General features: G+C 44.2%; 1 protein-coding gene across 1 annotated transcript; it reads left to right on the top strand.

The window, feature by feature from the left end:
• YY1 (YY1 transcription factor) lies at positions 1–25,328 on the top strand. Its single transcript, XM_020913446.2, has 5 exons — positions 1–777; positions 14,080–14,242; positions 21,469–21,529; positions 23,205–23,363; positions 24,151–25,328. The coding sequence occupies exons 1-5, from the start codon at positions 96–98 to the stop codon at positions 24,331–24,333; spliced, it is 1,248 nt and encodes a 415-aa protein (XP_020769105.2). The 5' UTR covers positions 1–95; the 3' UTR covers positions 24,334–25,328.
• Positions 25,329–26,296: the final 968 nt, after the last annotated feature.

Here is a 26,296-nt window from a genome sequence, read left to right as displayed (position 1 = left end):
GCCTTCCTCCCTCAGCCTTCCTTCCCCACGGCCGGCCGCCTCCTCGCAGCCCCGGAGCTGAGGCCGCCGCGGCCGTGGCCGCCGAGCCCTCAGTCATGGCCTCGGGCGACACCCTCTACATCGCCACGGACGGCTCGGAGATGCCGGCCGAGATCGTGGAGCTGCACGAGATCGAGGTGGAGACCATCCCCGTGGAGACCATCGAGACCACGGTGGTGGGCGAGGAGGAGGAGGACGACGACGACGACGAGGACGGCGGCGGCGGCGACCACGGCGGCGGGGGCGGCCACGGGCACGCGGGCCACCATCACCACCACCACCACCACCACCACCACCACCCGCCTATGATCGCGCTGCAGCCGCTCGTCACCGACGACCCGACCCAGGTGCACCACCACCAGGAGGTGATCCTGGTGCAGACGCGCGAGGAGGTGGTGGGCGGCGACGACTCGGACGGGCTGCGCGCCGAGGACGGCTTCGAGGACCAGATCCTCATCCCGGTGCCCGCGCCGGCCGGCGGCGACGACGACTACATCGAGCAGACGCTGGTCACCGTGGCGGCGGCCGGCAAGAGCGGCGGCGGCGGCGGCGGCTCGTCGTCGTCGGGCGGCGGCCGCGTCAAGAAGGGCGGCGGCAAGAAGAGCGGCAAGAAGGGCTACCTCGGCGGCGGGGCCGGGGCGGCGGGCGGCGCGGACGCGGGCAACAAGAAGTGGGAGCAGAAGCAGGTGCAGATCAAGACCCTGGAGGGCGAATTCTCGGTCACCATGTGGTCCTCAGGTGAGCGCCGGCGCGTGCCGGCCCCGGGGATGTTTTTGTTTTGAAGGGAAGCCATGTTTTATGTGTGTGATGGGCGCCGCCATCTTCTTCGCGGGGCAAGTATGGCGGCCCCAAAAGATGGCGGGGGCGGCGGGCGGCGGCGCGGCGAAGATGGCGGCGGAGGCGCGGCGCCGCCCGCTAGGCCGCAATGGCGTAGTTTCCCCGGGCGGGGCGGCTGCACGGCTCGGCGCGGCGCGGGGTGGGGCGGGGCAGAGCGCGCGGGGCGGGGCGCGCTCGGCCAACGGCCGGCTCGGCGCCCGTTGTCCGTGGCACCCACCCGCCCGCGAGGCGCCCCGGGGGCGGCGGGAGGGCGTTGGCGGGGCGGCGCGGCCTGGCTCTCGCGCCCGGCCCGGGCCGCCTTCGCCGCGTTTCCCTGGCCTTCCCCTGGGGGGCGTCGCGGGCCCGACTCCGCCCCCCGCCCCTGCCCAGGAGCCGCCGCAGATCCCGGGAGGCGCCTTCCGCGGCCGTGCGCTCGTCCTCCCGGCCGCGCGGCGCTCCCTCGGCTCGCTTCGCGGGGCGGGACTTGGGCGGCACGTCGGGCTCGCGTGTGCGGGCTCGGCGTCGGCGGGACCTCTGTCAGCGCGCTGCGGCGGGGCCTTCGCCTCTGCTCCCCATGCGGCGCCTAGTGAGGGGTCGCGGGTTTTTGCAGAGGACTGAAATCCTTCGCACTCGAGGGAGTTTAGTTATTTGACTCTGCATTTGCATGTCTGCCATTAAATTGATAAAATCGAGTATTTTTTGTTTCCACGTTTGTTGATAGAAAACTTCCAGTGAAAAGAAGGGGTTCTAGAAAAGGGTCTTTTAACTCTTTTAACACTGCTTTCTGAACGAGGGCCAGGAAAAATATCTAGGGCAGAAAAGAATTATCTGCATATGTAAATCTGTTTTGATTTTACTTGGTAACTAGTGTTTTCCTGTCTTTATCTTCTTATCTGTCCGCAGGCTTTCTTGTTAAATTTCGGTTGTAGTAGTAATTAGGTTGAGAGTAATGCTGCCATAACGAGTTAACCTAGTACTTGGGTGATTAAAGTGGTAGAATCCTTTTCACCACACTTGCTCCCACTCTGTTTAATATAAATTCTCAGAATTGGATGAAACCTTGAAATCTGTTTAGGGTTTAGGGTTGTTAAAATTCACGAGAACGAATGAATCGGGCAAAAGACTGGATTGAAGCAGGTCTGGTTGTATCTGCTGTGCAAAGCTGCAGATTTCTGTGGGTCTGTGACTCGGGACTGGCTGTGGAGCGGAGGTGCCCTCAACGTGTAACAGCACTTGCTCACAGCCCTGCTGTTTGGGTTTCTGAGGGCCTTGTGGAACTCTCAGTAGTTTCGCAGGAGCTGTATATTTAAATGAGACATGTCTTAGTATTTAAGAGGCTATCCAAAGATCCCTTCTGTATACATTCTGGTAGTGCAGAATGATTGCACAGTGGTCATGTAGGAACTAGAAGCCATGCTTTCCCATTATTAATAGTAATGGGTTATGGGACGCTGTGCTGGTTACTGATGAATTTGCTGAATTCAGAGCTTCCCCCGGTGGCTCAGCTGGTAAGGAATCCGCCTGCATTCGCAATGCAGGAGACCCAGGCTCGATCCCTGGGTGGGGAAGATCCCCTGGAGAAGGAAATGGCAATCCACTCCAGTATTCTTCGGGGAAACCCCAAGGACAGAAGAGCCTGGCAGGCTACAGTTCATGGGGTCGCAAAGAGTTGGACATGATTTAGTAATGTTTTAAACCACCCCTTGCTGAATTCAGGATATCATTAGGTATTTAGGTAAAGATACATTAACCACATGAAGCTATATTTACTTTTTCTCACAGTATGGTCATGTTGGCTTTAAGTAATTTAGCAAACCAGGATATTTTACGTATTCTGCATTTAATCTTAGCAAATTGCTAACCCACTTCTCCATACCCAGAACGCTTGATAATGTAGACTTTACCTGAAGTGGTATGTATCAAGTTAGCTGAAACCCACTTCTCCATACCCAGAACGCTTGATAATGTAGACTTTACCTGAAGTGGTATGTATCAAGTTAGCTGAAAAGTCATTACCTCCTCTGCAAGTGATTGCTCCAGGCTTGTGCAGTTTTAGGGATATTTTAAAGTCTCCTTTAAAGAGTTAGTTGTTTGGCATGTTGAAGAGAAGTGAAATAGTTTGTGATTAACTCTACATGTCCTAAGTTCAAATTTGGCATTTAGTTTCATCTTCAGAAATGAAATAAGGTAATTGATAACAGATGAAGAAATCAGGTTAATTGTTAGGCTTAACTTATGTGTGCGTGACTGGTAGGCATTACACACACTGCTTTCATGTACTTGATTACATCTGATCCTAGGCAAGAGAAGTTTTAAACAGCCCCTTGGTCTGAGCTCAAGTTTAGTTAACCTGAAGTTCTTTAAACAATAGCAATACACATAGGGTATTGTCAGGGCTCTAGTTAGTTGGTAGCACCTCTTGGCTAAAAAAGTGAGAGAAAAGCAGTGAGAGAAAAAGCCCTGGGTTGTGTGGGCTGCTGCTGCTTGTGTGCTGTCTTCATTTAATTTCCACAGGGCAGCTGAGCTCCGTGGTTGGCATCTTTTGAATGGGATGGCAGAGGGGAGTCGAGTATTCCTATAGTAGAGTAGGGTCCCTAGAGATCTGCTTTTTTTTCTTTTTTAATTATTGACATCACATGTGCGTGGTTTAGTGACCTTTTACTTTGTTCACCAGCTTGTGGAATCATCACCACTGTCTAATTCTAGAACATTTTTATCACCCCAGAAAAACTGGCTATTATTTCCCTCTCCCCCACCCACCCCTCCCAGCCATTAATCTGCTTTTTCCCTGGATTTGCCTATTCTGGACATTTCATTTACGTGAAATCATACACTATATATTGCCTTTTGTGTCTGGCTTAGTCTGTTTTCAAGGTTCTTCCAAGTTGTAGAATGTACTTCATTACTTTTTACAGCTGAATACTATGCCACAGAAGCTGCTTATTTTTGCAGATGAGAAAATTAAGGTTTAGTTAAGACTGAACGTGTTTTAACATTTAATCACAGTTTAACTGTGTTTTGAAGAGAAGGAAATGGCAACCCACTGCAGTCAGCACTCTTGCCTGGAAAACCCATGGACAGAGGAGCGTGGTAGGCTACAGTCCATGGGGTTACAGAGAGTCGGACACTGAGCGACTTCACAAGAAAAGGATCCTTTGCTTAAGGCCCGTATTTGTTCTTGCATCTTTCCTAGCATATAATTAATGAACATTTCATTATTGCTAAATTTAAGGCACAGTATTATGTATTCCGCCCCCCCCCCAGTTCTTCATGATAGTTTAGGAGGGACATCCTATTTTGTAGGATTTATTAAAAACTAAACCACTTAACAGAATCACTGGGTTGAGTAGGAAAGCTAATAGTAAAAGCTGTGTATTTAAAATATTTAGTTTAGAGAGAAATCAAAAAGGCTTTTGAATCTTGAGGTTTCAGGTAGTTAGAATGTGTGACCTTCACTCAAGGCTGTCGGTATTTTAATTATCTTCTGTTAGAATATAGAAGTGCTTTGTGCTAGTTTGAGTAAAACATCTAAGACCAGAAACCATTGATATTAAAAGCAGCAAATTGAAAGAAAATCAAAAAGTATTACATTTTTTCTCACTTTTATATGTTCAGAAAGTTCAAGTTTGCCAAAAATGACTAGTCCTGACAATTGACTATTTTTCCTTTTTTAACATGTTGTTTATCACTATGGAAAGATGCTATAAATGTAAACTCCCATTGAGCCAAGCCCAAAGAACCCTCCAAAGTAATCGTGTCACCCCCATGACCTACATAGGACAGCCTAAGTCATAGATCCTGCTTCCTGACCTGGTGGCTCTGGAAGCCTGGCTTACTTACAGGCCTCTGTGCTGTCAGACTCTTGTCTCCTGGTTATTAACCTCCCTCCCACCCCTAGTCAACAGCTGTCTGCTCCAGTAGGAAAAGAAAAATCCGTATCAGAAAAGGGCAGGACTCCTGACCTACCTAAAACTAACATTTCAGGCTTTTGGGAGAGAATAAAGATTAATTTTTAAAAAATATGCTATACTCCTGGGTGAATATTTACAAAAAGGCTTTCTGTTTGTTTTGAAGTCTTCTTTAGTAAGATCAGTTTAAGTCTGGGAAACAGGGCTCATAACAGGTTATTAGCAAAGGCAATTATCTTGAACATTTCCCAAGATCTACATTTGGTGACCAGTTTATAAACTGCCCTTACTACTTCCATAGGAAGAAAGTAAAAGTGAAAACTTTATAATTTTTAAATCTGAACATTTACCAGTGAGTTGTATTCTACAGTATTAAGCACTCACTGTACTCAATATTTTCAAAATTTGGCATCCAACACACCACTTGGATGTTGAAGAAAACATGTATTTCTTTACTGTTTGTAGACTGTTAGGAAGATGCAGGGAGGTCTTGGAAGCTAGTTGACTGTATTGTGTAAACTTGTGCCTTCCTGTTTATGGTGAACTTTACAGGTGGGGAGAGGAGCTATTTTTTAGTCTTAAGGGTCTTGTGTTGGTAGGTCCCGTTACGTGTAACGTAGTTATTAATTATCAATAACAGCAAGCCCAGTGGTTTTTTAGGATCTTGTTAGTAAGAGCATCAAATTTCCCTTTGGAAGGCAGTGGCCAGAGATCTGACCTTGGCGTGTCTCAGCTTCTGCCCTTGGGGTCTTTGTAAAACGCCCTGTTGGGGTAGGAGGACCCCTGAAGGCATTTTTCATTTCCTTTACAGCAAAGAAATTCTACTTGATTAATTCCTTTGTGAGAAAAGGAAGCAATATACTTAATTTCTTAAAGCAAAACGACCCAATTTTAACATGACATGGTGAAATAATAGGAACTCTCTAGAGCAGAATTCTTGTTAACTCTTCAGTTACTTTAGTGTTACACTGCAGTTCAGATAGGATTACACATTAAGCTAATGTAAATGGTTGTGATGGACTCCTCTGTATTGTGTAAGTTATTCCCTTTGAGTGTAAGAGCTGAGGGGCAGGGAAGGAGAGAGGCAGTGTTTTGTGAAAGCTGTTCTGTGGTGGACCTGTCTTCTTCCGGGAGAGCCACAAGCTCCAGGTAGAATTTCTAGTGTCTCACAGCGTCACACTCCACAGGGCTGCGGTTCTCCGATCTGCCCTCTTCTCTCCGCTTGTTTCTTGCTTCTAAGCATCACCAAAACATTTTAGTATGTGTGCTGCCAAAGCGAGCACATCACCAAAACATTGAAGGAGAGACGCTGCTGCCACAACTCCGAATTGACAGTTGGTTTTGAATTTTGCATTTTTTCGGTATCTTACTTGTATTTTTTGTATTATTACATGTGATTCTTAGACTGAATATGTTTTTATAGACTCTTGACAAGGACCAAATACAGACCTATGGATTTCACTTCTGGGGGTCTGATTGGGTCACACATTATTCTTTTCTGAATTTGATTTCTAAGATTTAGATTATATGAATTCACTCCCTTGCCTAAAAATTCTACACAACAGGTGTGGATATACTTAATGCCTCTGAATTATAAATTTAGAAATGATTGTTAGATTGGTAAACTTAACATTTTGTATCTACACACACATCCCAGAGACACACTATTGCATTCAGTAAAATCCAGACTTCTCATAACCTGCCAGGCCACGCATGATCCGGACCCTGCTCCCCGCTTCCCAGCGTTTTAGTTTCTTGCACTTATTGCTTCGCACTTGTTCTCTGGAAGCAGCACTTCTGTGTCCAGTGCCCTGATCCCAGATGTTCATAATCTCAGCTCTAAGAGGCCTGCCCTTTCATCCTTTCCGATTAGCATCCTTACCCCATCACTCTTAGCTCCTAACCCTGTTTTGAAATTGCCTTGCTTTTATCTTTTAACTTGCTGCTTGTCTATCTACTTTCTCTAGAGTGTTAAGTCTTGGGCTGAAACCCTGCAGATGGTCCAGGGCACATAGAGGAGTCTCAGTAAAGAACTGAGTGAATGAGTGCTTGCAAGTTGTGCTATCAGGCCGAATCCTGGCCTGGAGTCCACAGTGCCACTCTCATCTCATTACTGCTTTGAGAAAAGGAGTAGTTAAGGGTGAGGAGAGAGTAAAGAAACATTTATTTAAGTCCCTGGAGAAGGAAATGGCAACCCACCCACTCCAGTATTCTTGCCTGGAAAATCCCATGGATGGAGAAACCTGGTGGGCTACAGTGCATGGGGTTGCAAAGAGTCAGAAAAGGCATGGATGTTAATCAATTCTAGGTTGACATCCTGGATCTGTCACTTACTGTGCTTCTTGGACTATATTCCTTTGCAGTTACTTTTTTTTTTTTTTGGCCAGGCAGTACTGCCGCATGAGGGGTCTTTTTTCCCCACCAGGAATTGAACCTGGTAGGGGGTTGAACCTTCCACCCTCCAGGTAGTGGAAGGGCCAGAGTCTTAACCAGTGGACCACCAGGGAAGTCCCACCACTTGGCATTTCTTTTCTTTTCTTTTTTTTTTTTTTACCACTTGGCATTTCTGAGGCTTGATTTCTTTGACCAAAAACAAGAGGTTAATATAAAGGCTTTGTTTGAATTAATGTGACAATTACTGACATGAAATAGGTACTCAGTAAATGATAAGTGTCCCTATTTAAGGCCTCTGTTAGTGGAGAAATGTGGAAAACAGCCTGTGTCTGATCTTTGCTTGATGCTTAGCAATGAATCTTAGTTGTTTGGCTACGCTTCATTTTGGAGCTCCCCAGGTGGTGGTAGTAGTAAAGAACACGCCTGCCAGTGCAGGAGACATAAGAGATGTAGGTTCGATCCCTGGGTCTGGAAGATCCTCTGGAAGAGGGCGTGGCAACCCACTCCAGTATTCTTGCCTGGAGAATTCTCATGGTTGGAGGTGCCTGGCAGGCTACAGTTGATATAGGGTCATAACGAGTCAGACATGACTGAAGCGCCTTAGCATGACACACACATGCATTTTGGTGAAGTTTGGGTTGGTGGCAGTGATGAGTAAATAATGGCCAAAAGTTACCTAGAACGGTCAAACCAAAGTTAACGGCCTAAGATGGAAGGTGTATAGAAACAAAATCTAGCTCAGCTGACCCGCAAATAAGTAGAGAATAGGTAAATAAATATGAAATGGGTGCGAACAGAAAATCAGGATCACAGAAAAAAGGAAATGGTAGTGTCCATCTTAATGAGCTTCCTGGCAATCAAGATAAAAAAGGAAACCATACTGGTGACAGCTGATCCTAAGACAGGATAGACTTCCAGGGAATCAAGCTTTTCTTAGTCAAGACTGAGTTCTAAAATAAACTCTTTTCTATATGAAGAGAGCCATGAGTGATAGCAGTGCACAGATTCCAACTAGTATAGTGGCAGAGTTCTTACAATGTCTTTGACCGGCCAGAAGACTTAAATTTAAGCAATGCAGTTGAAGGTGATTCTTTACTTGCTTATTCAGCATTCTTTAGAAACTGCTAAGCATAAGACCTACTCTTCCCCTTAGGCCCGTGAGGGAGGGCGAGGGGAGTAAAGGTTTGTTTTGGAACGACGTGCTCGCCTCTTTTCCAGACACTGGTTGCCTTTCAGCGTGTTACCTTGTTTTAGCCGAAGCCTGGAGTGCTGCAGTCCGTCAGACTTGACTTGGCGACCGAACAACAACATACGTTAGATGGTCTATCTTTTAACAAATTAAGGAAGCCAAATACAGGTCAGTGATAGGAATGAGAGGCCTCTTGGAGGAAAGAGATGTTAACTTGGGCTTTGGAAAGCCCAGATCGGGGATGAGAGGTGGGCAAGAGAGGAGAGGAAAGTTGTGTTATCAGACACGGAATAACATCGCAAGCAAACCGGCTTGGCTGAAGCATAGGGAGGCACGTGAAGCTCCGCCTCTGATTGTGTTTTCTGGGCCTGTGGCATAGTTAGTTCCTTAGTCTTTGACTGAATGTTTTGAGTCTGTCTCTCAAATTAGGCTGGGAGTGGCTATCGCTTTGGTAAGTTAGAAACTGAAAAGTGTCTTTAAAATGTGAAAGAATAGATGTTTCTGCTGAAATAACTCAAAAGTGTGCCGCCCCATTCATGGATGGTATTGGCTAGAGTTTGCTTTTGCACACCTTCCATCTTATGCCATTTAGCTTTGATCTTGCTGTTGTAGATCATTTGCCTCTGGCTGGAGTATTAGAACAAGAGTCATCTAATGCACAATTTTGTCTGGAAGTTCCCAATACAACATTTCCCCCTACCACCTTACTTCTTTGAATCTGTGACTTGTTTTCTCAGCTTTTTTCCAAACAAGAATACTGAGACTTGGTTTTCATTTTAATTTACAGTGTTGTGTTAGATTCAGGTGTATAGAAACTGATTTTGATGACACTTCTAGTGTGGATTAATCCTGTCCCCTGAAACAATGAGATAATTAACTGAGTGCTGCCTTCAAGGAAGACTCCAGAGAATACTGGAGGAGGTCTCGCTCAGTCTGTGTCCGACTCTTTGCGACCCGTGGAAGGTAGCCTAGGCTCCGCCATCCATGGGATTTTCCAGGCAAGAATACTGGAATGGGCTGCCATTTCCTTCTCCAGGGGATCTTCCCAACTCAGGGATTGAACCCAGGTCTCCTGCATTGCAGACAAATGCTTTACCGTCTGAGCCACCAGGGAAACCCCCAGAGAAGAATAAATATATACAATTTTTCAAGCAGATTTAGATACTTCACTTCATGAACAGGTTTTGCTTAGGTATGCGTTTGATAATTCCCCTGTTGCCATTCACTAGAACTCAGTAACATATATAACATGTTTGGTAATCGGAGCTGATGAGTTAACATCTTCTTCCTCCTCTATACAGTGAATCTATTTCAGCAGTAATTATGAAATGGAAGGAGTATAATAATGGCCACTGCAAACAGTGAAATTGTTTGAATACATAACAGTAAAACGTGTTTAAATAAAATCGTACCCAAAAAAAGACTGAGTTAATACTTGCATTTGGGGGTTATTGTTCTTTTTTGTTCCCCTTTACTTACACTTTTTGAAGAGGGAAGCTTATGTACATGTGGTCTGTAAATGTAGCTTTTCTCTTTTTAGAGCATCATAAATTTCCTTTTGGCAAAAGCTTCTGAAGACTTTCTTTCAAAAATCTGATAAAATGGCCAAATCATAGCAAACACTGACATCATGCGATCTGTTGCTGTAATATATGTCCAGTTCTTGCTGTAAATGAGGCATACACCGTCTTTGATTCCTTCTGGCAGTAGATCTAGCATCTTCTGTTGTTTCTCTAGCAGTCTTCTTTGAAATGTAGTTTTCTTCCTGTGTAAATAGTTGATGTTCTTAAAAGTTGTTAAATAGTTAACAGTTGTCTTTTTTATGGTTTCTGTGCATTGGCCTTCAAGGAGTTCTCTAAATTAACTTCTATGAAAGACACTGTTTGTTAGGGAATAAGTAAGACATACAAATTTTTAAATATATTTTATGAAATCGTACAGTAACCATAGCAATTATTTAGAACTTAGACCAACAGAAGTTAGTTTTTGTGGAGTTTTTAAAGACCTATGATAAATGTCCTTTTGGTAGTAAATCCCATCATTGGGTAATCTCAAATCATTCCTTGTTTCAAAGAGAAAAATTCTACTGTAGTTTAATCCCATTTTCTCTGAGTGAAATCCCATCATAGAGACCAGAGATCAGCAGACTTTTTCTGTAAAGGGGTAGAAGATAAGTAGTATTTTAGGTTTTGTAGGTCCAGATGCAACTGAGCAACTACATGTCTTCATGTAATCAGGAAAGCAGCCATAGACAGTATATTCACAAATGAGCATAGCTCTGTTTACAGTAAAACTGTATTTCTAAAATTAGATGGCTTATGTGCACACTATCATTCATAGCAGCGTTGTTCACAGTAGCCAAAAAATGGAAACAACACAAGTGTCAATCAGTAGATGAATGGATAGACAAAATGTTATCTTGTGTCATTGGAATATTGCTCACCTGTGAAAAGGAATAGAAATTTTGATACTTGCTACAACACAATGGACCTTGAAAACATGCTTAGTGAGGCAAACCAGGCACAGACAGACAAAGAATATATGATTCCACTTAGAAAAGTTATCTGGAGTAGGCAAATTCATGAAATCAGAAAGTAGACTAGAGGTTACCACTGACTGAGGGGAAGAGGGGTTGTTGTTTAATGAGTAGCAGTGTCTGCTGGGGATGATGAAGTTTTGGAAATAGATGGTGGTAATAGTTATACATGGACTTGGTGGTGGCTCAGATGGTAAAGAAACTGCCTGCAATGCAGGAGACCCAGGTTTGATCCTCGGGTTGGGAAGATACCCCAGAGATACAGTGCAACCCACTCCAGTATTCTTACCTGGAGACTGCCATGGACAGAGGAGCCTGGTGGGCTGCAGTCCATGGGGTCACAAAGAGTCAGACATGACTGAGGGGCTAAAGCTCAAGCTCAGTAGTCATACAACATTATGAGTATACTTGATGCTGCTCAGTTGTGAAGTTACAGATGATTCAAAATGATAAGTAATGTCCGTTTTACCAAAATAGACATAAAAATCTTGTCAGCCAAAAAAAAAAAATCTTGTCAGCCTCTACTTTAGGTTTATTTTATGCATATTTTGTGATCTAATTCTTAATTATCTGACTGTTCTCCGGGTACCCTATGTTGACTGTTGGAACCAATAACTGATCTTCAAGAAGTATAAAACATTTCCTCATTGGATTTTACTGTCACCCCAGAATTCATGTATTGAAGCCCAAATCCCTGATACAGTGTTATCAGGAGTTGAGGCCTTTAGAAAGTTACTAAGTTTGGGGGTGAAGCCTTCATGAATGGGTTAGTGCTCTTACAAGAAGAGGCAGAAATTACGTAATAGAATGAGACTGATGTGTATGTGAAGATACAACAAGGAGACATCTGGTGGCGAACGACGAAGATGGGACCGAATGAGCTGGTACTTTGATCTCCAGGAATGTAAGGAACACATTTCTTTTTAAGCCACCCAGTCTGGAGTGTTCCTTAAACATTTGTTTGTTTGTTTGTTTATGGCTGCATTGGGTCTTAGTTGCAGCACATAGGGTCTTTAGTTGTAATGCATGGCCTCTCTCTAGTTACGGTGCACGGACTTCCGCAGTTGTAGCGAGGGCTTAGCTGCCCCAAGGCCAGTGGGATCTTAGCTCTCCGACCAGGAGCTGAACTCATACCCCTGCGTTGCCAGATAGATTCTCAACCACTGAACCACCAGAGAAGTCCCTAGACTATTTTTGTTACAGCAGCCTAAACTGAGACAACTTCTTCGCCAGAACATAAGTCCCATGAGGGCAGAGACCTGATTTTGTTTCTGCTGCCGAGAACAGTGCCAGGACAGTTCATATGTGTTGAACTAATACAAGGAGTGCTTGAACTCGTGATTCCGTTATGTCAAGCATCCAGCTGTCGTCCTGCCCCGGCACTCTTTCATAATTCTTATCAGTGGCTTTCTTAGAGCAGCAGTGAATCGCTTCTCAGCCTTGCCCTCTTTCTTGTATGAGAAAGATACAAACAGGAGTGTCTCTTCATGAGAAGAAAAGTGGCTTCAGTGGGGGCAGGGGAACAGCAGGGAACAGCCTCCCTGCACCCCGTCATTCTGGTGGCAGCAGAAGGTGGATGACCTAGTCGCTGTGCCTCGGGTGGGGGGTCAGAGGGTGTGGGCATGATCACAGCCTGAGAAAAGAAGTGAAGGGATCTGGTTGGTGTCGGTAACTACGTTTCCTGTCCTTGATACTACCAGGTGACTTATAACATACCCCTCATGTAAAGAATGGGGGGAAAGGGGAAGCATTTAAAGTTTAAAACTGCTGTCTTCTGGGATTTTCATTGTGAAACAATTGGGTAGAGAAGCACAGGTTTTCAGTTAGCATTGAGAGTTTCCGCACGTTCTGTTTTCTGCTTTAGTCACCACGGTGGTAGGAGGCTGGGATTTTACCCTCCAGGTGCTTCACTCTAATTTGAGAGACAAGGCCAACAAAAGTTCAAAACAGCATGATTTAGAGTGTGGCAGTGTTACTGTTCGTAAATAATCCAGGAGTTCAAGGTAAGAGTCTTGAGGCTGGAGTGGTGGAATCAACCAGCCCTGAGAGAATTTGCGCCACGGAGAAGTAAAAGGCTAGGTGTGGTAAAGTGAGGCCAGACAGCATAGGACCTAGGAGAATAAATAGGGCTTGGTGTTTGGAATATAGGAGATTGATTGTGCGAGTCAGTCTTCCTTTTTTTTTTTTTAACTTGTTTTTAGATGTGGTGTTAAGAGGTATGAGTGGAGTTGTGCTACGTTCTTTGAACACATATTTGAAAACCAACATTCCCTAGTGAATCAGACAGCAAAGAATCTGCCTGCAGTGTGGGAGACCTGGGTTTGATCGCTGGGTTGGGAAGATCCTCTGGAGAAAGGAATAGCAACCACTCCAGTATTCTTGCCTGGAGAATCCCACTGACAGAGGAGCCTGGGGGGCTACAGTCCATAGGGTCACAAAGAGTCAGACACGACTGAAGCGACTTAGCACACATGCAAACCTATATGCAGGCTCTGAGAAGGCTGTGAAGGCTACATGGGGATCAAAACTGAGAAATATCCCTGTCCTCACAGAGTTTACAATCCTAGTAGAAGTGGGTAACAAAAATCACACGGCTATGATTGCACATTGTAGTCAATAAAAATTGCATGGGCAGAGGCGATGAGGTTAGGGTGGATGGTCCAAGGTACATTTGAGGAACTAAAGGCCAGTATAGCTGGAGTGAAGAAGGAGGAGCTGGAGAGCTAGGCAAGAGGCTTGCTAAGAGACGAAGGCTAGAAAGTCGAGCTTGAGTCAGCCGTGCACAGTTGGTGGCTCACAGGAAGTATGGGTTGGACGGAAAGCAGAACTCTGAGAGAGAGGGGTAGGAGGGGAAGCAGGGAAGCTGAGAGTAGCTGAAAGCTAGAGACATGGGCGTGGGATGGAGAGAAGTGGGTGCTGAGGACTTAACTCACAATGGCCAACTCTTGCCACTAGGCTCAGAAGGAACACAGGGAAGAGTTGTTGACTTTGGCCTTGAGACTTTTGGTGACCTTCAGGCCGACAAAGGATTTTAAGAGATTGAGGGGGGAAAGACTGGCTTGAGTGGTTAAGAGATAGTGGCTATAAATCACCCCATTTAAAAAGCTGCTAATGAAAGCACTTTTTATAGTTTTTTAAATGTGTTTGCTCACATAACTTCTTTACTCAGCTAACACGATCCATCTTATGTTTTTCAGACGAAAAAAAAGATATCGACCATGAGACGGTGGTTGAAGAACAGATCATTGGAGAGAACTCACCTCCTGATTATTCAGAATATATGACAGGAAAGAAACTTCCTCCAGGAGGGATACCTGGCATTGACCTCTCAGATCCCAAACAACTAGCAGAATTTGCTAGGTAAGTTTCAAGAACTTTCCCTTTCTTCTAGTTAGAGAAAGTGCTTGAGTGTTGCCAGCTGTGATTTTTGGTGCCTAAATAACAATAGTGGTTTGTATTCTTGCTCTCGGGAAGCTTCTGAAAACAAAAGCGGTTCGCTTTTATTTTCAGTGGTAACTGCTTTTTTAAGTGGCACTGTTTTAGATTTGAATGAGATGAAGCAAATACCTACTTTTAAATTCTGTAATTGATGTTGCTTGTGAATAAACACAGTTTCACGTTTTTAATATTTTGTTTGGAAATGGATGTCTTTACACTACTTCTTGGCTTCTTTGTCTTCATTTTAAATTTGCATGTATTGTCCTGGTCTGAAGCTGTTGGAGCCCTGGGTCTATACTAGGTTTGTGCAGCTGACCACTAGGAAGGACTTCATCAGCTGCGATTTCAGCGTGTCATCAGTTAGGCTCCAGGTATTCTGTTGATCTTAGCTGGCATGATAGGAGGGGATGGCATATTCAGGTCTCTGACCCTGTGCTCCACTGTGCAGGGTGAGCAGCAGGAAGGCAGATCTGAGCCCAGTGACTGTTTCATTTGTTTTGACTGAAACCAGCCAGGTCCTTAGAGAGACCGTGGTCCCCTTTCCCATTATTTTCCAGTGCTGCTTGGCAGTTTTTATAAGGACAGGAGAAAACCCACAGAGATGTACAATTTTAAATGAAATAAACTGACAAGATCTGGAGCAGGTGGTCTCCTTTTATGTACTTGAGGCTGGATGGAGCCTGGAACAGCCCAGGAGATCGAGGCAAGGCCAGGATTGCAGGGTGAGAAGAAGTCTGTGCACGCCTGCTCCCCCTCCTCTTCTGGAGAGCAGAGTAGAGAAAAGCTGGAGACCCTGGGGTGTCCTGGTTTCTCCCTGCCTGCCAGAGACAAGGTGGGTGGCGTCCAGCCATTTGAAACCTCAGTTTCTCCACATGTCATGTGGGTATAAGAATCCTATTGTGCTTTGATAAGAGTCTACCCTTTTCTCCTTTCCAGTGAAACTGTAGTGGTAGGGAATATAAAAATTAATTTATTTCTGATTTATCACGGCTTTGAAAAAGTAAAGCCCTATCCTCTTGTTAACTGCTCTAATCGTGTTCCAGCTCTTATTGCTGTTCATATTTTAAACATAGGTGTGTGAATTAGATAACTAAGTGCCCTGCTGTGCCCCACCCCACCCCACCCCAAAGTACAACTAAAAATGGACTCCTTAGGACACATAGTCAGCAGTGAGGCCAAGAGTTTTTGGACAGATTGAGCCAAATATCATACCTGTGTTTAACATTGTCACAGAGTTCTGAAAGTTTGTTGTAACTTTCTTGTGGTACTCAGATGTATTGAGGGCATAGGCTGCTGTCCCAGGGATAGAGAGGTGGAACAGAGTCAAGGAGAGCCCTGGGGACGGGAGCACTTGGTTTGGGCCTTGAAGAACGTAAGAGTTCTGACAGGTGGATGGGTGTCTGTGGGCCTCCATGCTGGGATAGGTTGCACACAGTACACATTCAGTATCCAGTACCTATTCAGAAAACAAAAAAGCCAAGTTTGGCTGTGAATTAGGATGCTTACAGGGACATGCTACCGTCGTGGGGAAGCAAAGAGTCCGGGACGACCGAGCGACTGGACGACAGCAACAGAGAAGTGATTGCGTTTAGGTAAATGTAAACCAGATCATCAGAGGCTGAAAACAGGGCCAAGACATGTGCTGCTTTGTATGTAGCAGACATCTGGTGAAGGTTTTCAAGCAGCAGAGAAAGGGGGCTGTGTGATCAGAGATTTAATTGGAGAGAATTACTTTTCAGCTGTATCCAGACTGGATGGGTGCAGGTACAGCCAGGAAGTAGGAGAAGCCAGTTGAACAAGAGCTCGCGAAGGCCTGAGCCAGAGGTCAGACTGTACCTGTGAAGAAATGTGCTGAGGTGGCAGGAGATGATGGAAGGTCGAGAAATAGCTTGATGGTCTTGGGGAGAGGGCAAAAGAGGCATGAAAATGCACATTTTGGTGTGCATTAATTTTTTTCTAATGCACGTTAGAAAGCTTTGCTCCTCAGGTGATGGGAAAGTGGGAGAGGGCTTTGCGGTTCGGGCAGCAGGGTTGGTTCAGTGTCGAGAGCAGAGCACAACCCTGCGAGAGCCAGTGGGGCTTCAGAAGGGCCGCGGACGAAGAGTGAACGTTTCTCCAAATTACACATTGTGAAGTGGTTTTGGTGGAGGAGCAGAGGGCTGAGGCAAGGTTTTCAGAGAGGTGTGGGGCCTTTTGGGCAGCGAGCAGTAGAAATAATTAGGTGTTGAGGACCCTTTGCGTGTTCCTGTTGCTGGAGAACTGGGGCAGCCGATCTTAAAACTTGTCCCCAGTCCTCTGAAAGAAACTCCAGGATGTTTCATCTCTGAGCTCAGGAGGCACCAATGGGGAGGCCTTTCCGCCCTGTGTCAGGCCGCCTTGGACCTTACTCCTGAGCAAGAGGCCACCCGCAGGGTCAGGGACCCAGGGACACCCAGGTATCCATCTATTTGGGACATTTTGAATCACTGAGGATGAACCTGAAGGCTTCCGGGGAGAAAAGATAGGTCACCTACAAAAGAATGATAATTAAACCCGAATGAGAATTTTCTTCAACAGCAATAGATAATTAGAAGACAGAGGAGTGGTGTTCTGAAATTTCTGAGGAAAATTATTACGACATAGGATTCTTGATCCAGCAAAGCTATCTGTCCAACACAAGGGCAAAACAATGACAATTTCAGATGCCTGAAGGATTTGTTTTATGTTGCATGCACCCTTTCTGAAGAGGTTACTTAAGGGTGTGCTCCGGTAAAATGAGGATGAGTATCAGAGGGAAGACTTCCTAAAGAAGATCAAGAAGACAGCTATGCAGCAGACTGGAAAACTTGTTCAGTTTAGAATAGGAAGTCAGTGGGCTGTAAGAATTTCTTTAAGAATGGTCCATTTCATTCAGCAGTAGTTGGAATGATCAAGAGGATGGAACATGGTGGTGTGAGAAAGTTTTCTAAAGAAGAAAAGATAATCAGAAATGTCCTGACAAGGGTGGCACGGTTAAGAAAACCATGGCCTAAAAATGGAACATTATTTTGACATTATTTAGAGAGAAGACTCATTTGACTTGACTAAGAAAATTCACTCTTTGGTACTGAAGCTGCTGTATTGGCCTTAGAGCACAGGAAGTGTGATCCTTACACACAGTTAAATTCTTTAGTAAGCATTAGTTACGTAATTACCTGAATGTGGTGTGTGTTTCTTTTCTTTTATAATCAACCAGTTAAATATTTCATTTTGTGTATGGAATAGAATGAAAATCTTGCTTCTGTTGACAACATATAGAAAGTAAAGGCATAGGATTGGGGTACTGTGCAGTCGGGCTCATCCTCACCTCCATTTTCCATACTATCTCAGGGCTTTTGAACAGATGATGTAAAACTGAATGGCTACTGGGGCAGTGGTGGTGAGAAAGAGTTGAGCCTGGGGTGCCCTGTTCCTGTTCAGGCTTCACATTTTGAGAAGAGGCCCAAGAATTGGTGACTGGAACACAGAAGCACCAAATTTCAAACTGGTTGGGGACCAGATCTCATCTTCTTGGTTTATAAAAATGCACAGAACTTGTTCTGCTGGCCTCCTTTTTCCATCCACCTCCACCGTGTGAGTCAGTTCTTGGCTTAAGGAGGCATGTTAGCTGCTTTCCCCTGTTCTCCATATACTGGGGTGATGGGGTTCTGGACTGAACTCGAAACAGAGAATGCTCAGGTTCCAGCTGCACTGAGCCTAGACTGCCTAGTAAATCACTTAGTGTATGTGGACAAGTATAGGAAATAGATATTTGGAAGTCACGGTACTGGGGAGGTGGGACTATGGTGATTTTCTTCTTTCTTGAAATGTCCTTTTAGTAAATAGTTCAAAAATGGGATAGTGGGTGGGACCTGGAGAATTGTTTCCTGGTTAAATTTGTGCATTTTTCATTAACTAATCTTAGCCCTTAGGAAACCTTCTGTCCAGGAAGATCAGAATAACCAGTGGTCAGATCTGAGTTGGTGGGGGTTTTTTGTTGTGGTTTGCTGCCTCCCCCCACCCCCCCACCGAGGATTTTTCACTGGATTAATACAAAGATGTGATGGTGGAGCTGAAAGTGCCCTGAAACTCTTTAATATCTCATGAATGAATGTACATTGTCTAAGAGAGAATTGGCTTGAAAAACTGGTTCATTTGTCTTAGTTGACACAAAGGGAGGTGAATTGTGCTTGCGAATGGTAGCTCTGTTACATAGGGCCCACTGTCCTGTCAGCACAGATGGTTCCAGTCTGAAGAATCTCTTCTTCAGAAATCTTTCATCTTAGCTTCTAGGATATTTGCACGTTTAACTGAGTTGGAACTTTTGGTTTACCTAATACCCTGCTGAAAGTTGTCCAGGAGATTCCTACAGTTTGTGGTCCTGGTATCCAGCCTTTACAGCCTTTACACAGGATGATATCCTGTGAAGTCAGCAGTGATGCCATAGACGTCATAGAGAAAACTACTAAAACTAGAGTTTTAATTGAACAGGAAACTTGTTGGCTCCCTGGCTTGTCTATAAATTTCTAATGCATGGAGGGGGCCTTTCTGCTTTACCTTTGCTATCGTTTCTCAGTCTCACAGTTCTTTAGTTGATGATGGTGGTTTGGAGGCCCTGGTACCTTCCGGGTTGAATACAACTGTGATTTTTTTTTTTTTTTTTAAGGAATAAACTCATTTTTGGCTAAGCGCATTTAGCACAGGCTGGCAGTAATACTAGCCATTGTTTCTCAAGAGCTTAACATAGCATCTCTTTTTAACCTTCATAGCTCTGATTAGGTAGCTTTTCGCCTTTTTACAGAATAAGAAACTGAGGCTGAGAAGTTAAGTGATTTGCTCAAGGTCGTGCGGCACCAGTCACACATCCCATTCTGTCTCATTCATGACGCCTCTGCCGTTGTCATGTCTCCAGGTCCAAGTCAGCCGAGAAGCTCAAGTCTTGTTACTTCTGGCTCGTTTGGGTTGATCAAGGAGATACTCTAAGTAGAAGTATATAATTGTAGTCTTGTAAGAAAATTCATCTTTTTTAGGATTTATTTTGTAGGTTTTTGTACTAGTTGTTGCCACAGAAATTTTAGTCTTTACTCACAAAAACAGAACACTTTCATTCTAAGCATACTTGTTTGGAAAATGACCTTTTCAGTGTTTGCATTCTAATATAGTGTAAAAGGTACCAGAATATACTGCCTCGTTTGCCACTCTGTAGTGATGAAGAGTGACAACAAGCTTAAGAGTGGCTACAATTAAATACCTTCACTTCCTCCTTGAGTCCAAGGGTGGACTTGGATACATTTAACATTTGGATACATTTAAGGTTTGCCCAGATACATTTAACACTCTCATTCAAAACTTAATTATATTGCTAAATACTAACATACATTTTGAAAATGACATTTTTTCAAAAATGCAACTTAATAACATTCCAAAAAATCAAGAGTTGGGTGAATGGCATGTAGAATTGTTCTCTACTGTTAGGTATATTTGAAATTTTCCAGAATAAAAATTCCTAGGAATTAAAAAAAATTTGTGGGGTCTGGCACCCGCTGAGGTAACTGGGCGACACCTACTATCCTATTGACATAGACATTTCACTACCATTGTCCCCAAGTTGGTACCCACAAAGTCAAGAGTGTTTTATTTTTGAGATAATTTGCATACAGTAAAATTCACCCTCTCTTAGGTTACTACCATTCTATGAATTTGGACAAAGACAATCATGTATTTATCTTCACAGCCAGGACAGCATTTGAGTGGAATCCTCAAAGAGGAAACACCTTAGTTGGGAAGGTTGAAGCTTGGTTCTTAATGTACACTTTGTTATTATAACCTCCAGGTGGCGCAGTGGCACCAGTTTTTCCCTACCTAGTTTTGTGAACTCAGATCCAGAGTCCAGGATTTAATAGTATTTAAGATAACAAAGGCTAGTTCAGAGCCCTGTAAACAATGGGCACTTAGAAAATGTTTGCTGACTGATGAGGTTATCTTCCAAGTACGGGAAAGGACAGGTAACTGCAGGATTGGCCTGGGGAGGATACCAGACTGAAAGTATTCTCTTAGAATTCCAAGTAGGAAATGTGTATGATCTTGAACAAACTCCTTAGAGATAAGTTATAGCTAGCAGATAAAATTGTTTCACCTCTGCTCTTCCAGGGCGTGGCAGGTTTCATGAGATGATTCCTGGAGTTGAGGTGTGACAGAGGAAGGAGTCTCTGAGCTCAGATGAAGAGTGGAGAAGGGTGGCGGTGTTAGGGCTTTGGCCGACTGAAAGATGACCGCTCTGCGCCTCACGGTCCTTCATCGTGGAAGAGTGATGGTCAGCTAGCTTACTCTCGGGGCATCAGCTTAGGCCACTAAATGTTCATCCTCATCGTTTTCCTAGAAGCTCTTATTTTCTCACCCCTCTACCACACACAGATCTGTAGGGAGTTTTGGAGAGAAAATTTTGGCACAAAAGACCAAAGGTTGGTTCAGTGAAAATAGCAGGTAGGTAAGTTACCAAGTAAGCTCTGGGTAGTCACTCCACAAAAGGCTCTCCCTGACTGCCCAAGTGCTTGAAACTGTATCTCCCTCCTACCACCACCACCACAGCTAATAGTATGATAAAAATTAAGCAGTGTGAAAAAAGGTATACATATAGATAGATAGGTAATACTTTGTTTAAAAGGACTTTTGTGTGAAAAAAGGTATATATAGATAGATAGGTAATACTTTGTTTAAAAGGACTTTTCTGTAACCCTTTAAAAATGGTCTATTATAATAAAGATAATTTCTGCCATCAAAAGATGGACACCCCCCTTTAAGACGCCCCCCATCTCTTACTTAAGGAGTTGGGAAGAAGGAGCAGATAGTTAAGTCACACAGATCACAGTGCCACCCTAAAGATGCACCAGCTTACTAGCCTTGAGACCGTAGGCAGCACTTCACTTGTGCCTGTGCTTAAGCATCCTTACCTGTAGGCGGGAGAGTGCTTCAGTCACAGGTCCTCTGTGAACGCGAGTCTTCTCGTCCCTTCCCCTTCACGGCAGCGTGTTGTAATCTTAGTTTTTGTACTTACAGGGAAAGCGTTTTAGGGACTATATGATTTATGCCAGATGAATCTACCCATTCCTACAAATCTTTCTCTCTCTCTCTTTTTTCCCCCCTTTGGTAAGAATGAAGCCAAGAAAAATTAAAGAAGATGATGCTCCAAGAACAATAGCTTGCCCTCATAAAGTAAGTAATGCTAGGGGAAAGTGTTCATTTCTGTGAATTAAGTTGTAGAGAGCTTATAAGAAATCGCACTTTTATTTCCATCTTCATAATTGAGACTCAGTGAGGAACTAGAATCTGGGTTCTAAATTCAAGAGATCATATTTTGTGATGAAAGTTTTGTTCCTTAAAGGCCACTTAAATTTAAATACTCTTTAATGGGATTACTGTAGGGCAACAGTGTTTTTATTGTCACTATATACTGAATATACTCTGTTAGGATTTTATTTCTTCTTTTTTCTTCTTTTTGAGTTGTTAAACAAGTCTAATCTGAAGACATTGGGTTGTGTCTCACCCATGGACCTTTATAGGACTGTGGGCTCTTTATGGAAATTTGATTTTGGATAGTGCTAGAGTAAGCCTATTAAGACCTCATCATTTCTGCCACAATTTTCTTAAATTTACCTGTTAGCTGTTTGTTGCTAGGGGGTACTTAATTGTTTTCAAATGTAGTTGTTATTATTAGTTTCTAAAGATAGCTTAACAAGTACTTTGAAATGCGGATTGGGTCTGTTTTAAACTTAGAGGTAACACTGACGGAATAAAAGTATCGTGTAGGCGGTACAGAAAAACGGTGAGAGGTTTTGAATGGAATAAATTTTTAAAAAACAACAATTGAAGAAGGATAGATTTAGTTTCACCGTCTCACCTCTGATGACTGTGCTCCCACAAATTTATTTTTGTCTTTTTAAAAAAATGTTGTTATTGTGGAAATTTTGAAACATAAAGATTTGGCCTTCTGTTGAGGCCAGATAGCAATACGCATTTGAAAACAGTTTTGTCTTAAGTGCTCATCATCTCTCTACCTTCTCTGTATTTCTTTGCCAGTTAGCTTTCTTAAAATTCTGTTTTTGAGTGGAAACTCACCCTAGGGATCACGGTGGAAGCTGGCTCCCGCCCACACCCCCCTTGCCTTATGAAGCTGTCCGGTGTTGACTCATGCTGTCCTTCCGTCCTGCTGTCTGATCATTTCCCCACTTGCTCCATTGTTGGGCGACAGCTGCAGAAGAAGCGGTGTTAGGCCGCCTTCCCAGCCTGCACACCCCCTGCCCTCTCTGCTGTCTGTTTCCCTGCTGCCCTTCCCGGTGTCTCACAAAACACATCTCTTCTGCAGTGGCATTCCTGGGAGACCCTCTGGCTTCTTTCTCTGTCAAGAAGGGGAAAGAGGCAGAGAGAGAGGAGGGGGCAGCAGGCGATGGAGAGTGGCAGCCCACTGTTGCAGCGCAGAGAGCGGGCCCCAGGTGGCGGTGGACCGCCGGCACCTCGCTCCCTCTCTCTCAAGGCTGCTGCTCTTCATCTGGGGTGCGGCTGCGAGAGGCGGCCGTGGGGCACGGAGCCAGGGTCGGCTGTTGCTCCCAGCCTGGCTCCTGCTAGTAGCGTGACCTTGGGCAAGTCTACTTAAAGACGTCTCTAAGCCTCAGTTTCCTCATGTAAAACAGAAGTTTGCATTACATAAGGCCTTTCTGAGCTGGGGTTTTTTGGTTTTTGTCCTAAATAGTTTAGTTATTTCTGCTGTGATGTGAAGCGACATTTCAGTGGGGAGGGTAGGGGCTTGTCCTGTGTGAGTGGAGGCTGTCAGGCGAAAGTATCGTGTGTAAGTTCGCAGTGTGGACCACTAAGCTTCTCTCTCTGTTCAAAGGGCTGCACAAAGATGTTCAGGGATAACTCTGCCATGAGAAAGCATCTGCACACCCACGGCCCCAGAGTCCACGTCTGTGCAGAGTGTGGCAAAGCTTTTGTGGAGAGCTCCAAACTAAAACGACACCAACTGGTTCATACTGGAGAGAAGCCCTTTCAGGTAGAGCCAGTTCCCTCTCCCCTCCGCTCTCCCCGCAGGTGTAAGCAAGGCGGCCGCCCAGAGAGGCCACTGCAGGGTCCCGCGGTGGGGTCCCCAGGACTCAGTCAGGGGCTGCCCTGGCTCTCGGCTCCACCGCTCGTATCTATGTGGTACCAGAGATGGGATATAGCAAGTGCTTCTGGGGTGGGCTTCATGTCTGGAGAAGCACAGCATTGCTCAAGAGCGAGCCTGAAACAGCACTTCCTGTGTGTTGGGATTCAAGCCGTTTGTTTGCTTGGTGTGATTAATATATTTTTTGTAGAATATTGACAGGGAGCTTCTAAAATTTTCATATAGGAGAGTAACTTCTAAAGTAGTAGTCTGCCTCGTTTTAGAAGCCCATGAACAAGTGAATGAATTAGCAATGCCACTAAATCTAGCATGTTCTTTTTGTTTTAATACTTGATATGAGAAGCCTTCCTAACCATTTGTCTCTTATGATTTGAAATATTTACAGAAGTGTTAGGACCCTCATGTAAGATTTAGGAAGATTTCTTGCTATATTGCTGAACGTTTCTCTTATGTTGTATTAATTCATGAGGGCTAGCCACGAGTCGTCCTAGGAGCTGTCCCTGCAGCCTTAGAGCTCCCTGCCCTATTTCTAGAATGTGTCTAGAAAGCTCCCCACCCCCCGGGGCAGGGCGGAAGGGAGTGAAGTAGAAGTAGCAGGCTCCTCCCTGCAGCCTTGAGCTGCCCCCTTCCTGGCCCCACGAGTCTGAGCGGGTAATCTCTGGTTTTTCCTTGACAGTGCACGTTCGAAGGCTGCGGGAAACGCTTTTCACTGGACTTCAATTTGCGCACACATGTGCGAATCCATACCGGAGACAGGCCCTATGTGTGCCCCTTCGACGGTTGTAATAAGAAGTTTGCTCAGTCAACTAACCTGAAATCTCACATCTTAACACATGCTAAGGCCAAAAACAACCAGTGAGAAGAGAGAAGACCCTCCTCAGCCTTGGGAAGCATCTTCCAGGAGTGTGATTGGGAATAAACACGCCTCTCCTTTGTATATTGTTTCTAGAAAAGAATTTTAAAAATGAATCCTACATACCCATGGGACATGTTTTGATAAAGTAGTAAAAATTAAAAAAAAAACTTTAATAAGATGACATTGCTAAGATGCTCTATCTTGCTCTGTAATCTCGTTTCAAAAACACGGTGTTTTTGTAAAGTGTGGTCCCAACAGGAGGACGATTCATGAACTTCACATCAAAAGACAATTCTTTATACAACAGTGCTAAAAATGGGACTTCTTTTCACATTCTTATAAATATGAAGCTCACCTGTTGCTTACAATTTTTTTAATTTTGTATTTTCCAAGTGTGCATATTGTACACTTTTTGGGGATATGCTTAGTAATGCTATGTGTGATTTTTCTGGAGGTTGATAACTTTGCTTGCAGTAGATTTTCTTTAAAAGAATGGGCAGTTACATGCATACTTCAAAAGTATTTTTCCTGTACAAAAAAAAAAAGTTATATAGGTTTTGTTTGCTATCTTAATTTTGGTTGTATTCTTTGATGTTAACACATTTTGTATAATTGTATCGTATAGCTGTATTGAATCATGTAGTATCAAATATTAGATGTGATTTAATAGTGTTAATCAATTTAAACCCATTTTAGTCACTTTTTTTTTTCTGAAAAATACTGCCAGATGCTGATGTTCAGTGTAATTTCTTTGCCTGTTCAGTTACAGAAAGTGGTGCTCAGTCGTAGAACGTATTGTACCTTTTAACACCTGATGTGTACATCCCATGTAACAGAAAGGGCAACAATAAAATAGCAATCCTACAGAAAGAATATGGCAGAAAAAGATCTGTAAGCACAGTCTTATTTCCTTTTGTCCAGAATAATTACAGTTCTTGAGCCTCCCAGAAATTGGAAGCTAAATAAAGCAACTCAAGTTTCCTTTATTTTGCACTCAATTACAGTGACTTGTGATTAAAGCGATGCATGGATATTTTAATACTTCCGACATGTACTGAATTTTGAGAGTAGGTAACAGGCACCCCGAGTTAAGGAACTACCTCAGAGTACCCTGCACCGGGCCCACTGGTAACAGGATTTTGATTTTGGCTCCCCCAAGCAAACGCGTGACTGAAGCAATTGTGCCCCGGCCTGTGTGTGTTGTCTCAAGGTAAGGTGTCACCTGGCAGGGGGCGCGAGCCAGAGGGTAGACAAGGCATTTCCGCTGCCCAGGCCGCCTTCAGCGGCTCCTGCAGGTCCTGGCTGGTCTAATAGGAAACGCTAAGGTTATTGGCTATTTGGTTGGAGAGCCTTGGTTCCTCCATCTAGTGGACTCTGCCAATGTTAGCACATTGTAGCAGTTGAACGCCAGTAGCTTCCTTCCTTCCTTCCGTGCTTCTAAATGGATAGTGCAGATTGGCAAGGTGATTCGGTTATTAAGAAAACTGTACTCAATGAGTACTTGACCTCTCATGTGACCTCTTAAATGTATGATTATAATTTTTGGGTTTTACTTAGAGTCAAATATCAGACTCGTGAGACTATTTTATAAACTGCCATGATACAGCAAAATCCCATTTATTCAAAATGCAAACATACTGTATGTCTTTGTGCTGCATGTTTGACGCTGCAGAGTAATCGACAGACTAGCTAATACCAGTGATTCAGGTACAAGACGTCCAGGACACCATCAGGTCCAGAACACAGCCCTGTCTCTCAGCTTCTCCATCGGTCCTGGCCAGGAGGATTGGTGATTTAATGACAGGGACCCTGTGGCCCTCCGGAATTCTGAAGTGCCTTCTGAATCATAAATGAAAAATTTAACTTGAGACGCTTTTTTTTTTTTTTTTTCATTTGTTCAGAATCTGTTATCCATTGAGTAGTTTGATGGAACTGAGTTAATCAGAAGACCCCAGCTGTTCTCTGG

This window comes from Odocoileus virginianus, chromosome 16 (assembly GCF_023699985.2).
Source record: "Odocoileus virginianus isolate 20LAN1187 ecotype Illinois chromosome 16, Ovbor_1.2, whole genome shotgun sequence".
In the NCBI taxonomy this organism is placed as follows: Eukaryota; Metazoa; Chordata; class Mammalia; order Artiodactyla; family Cervidae; genus Odocoileus; species Odocoileus virginianus.
This window is presented reverse-complemented; position numbering and strand designations above follow the sequence as displayed.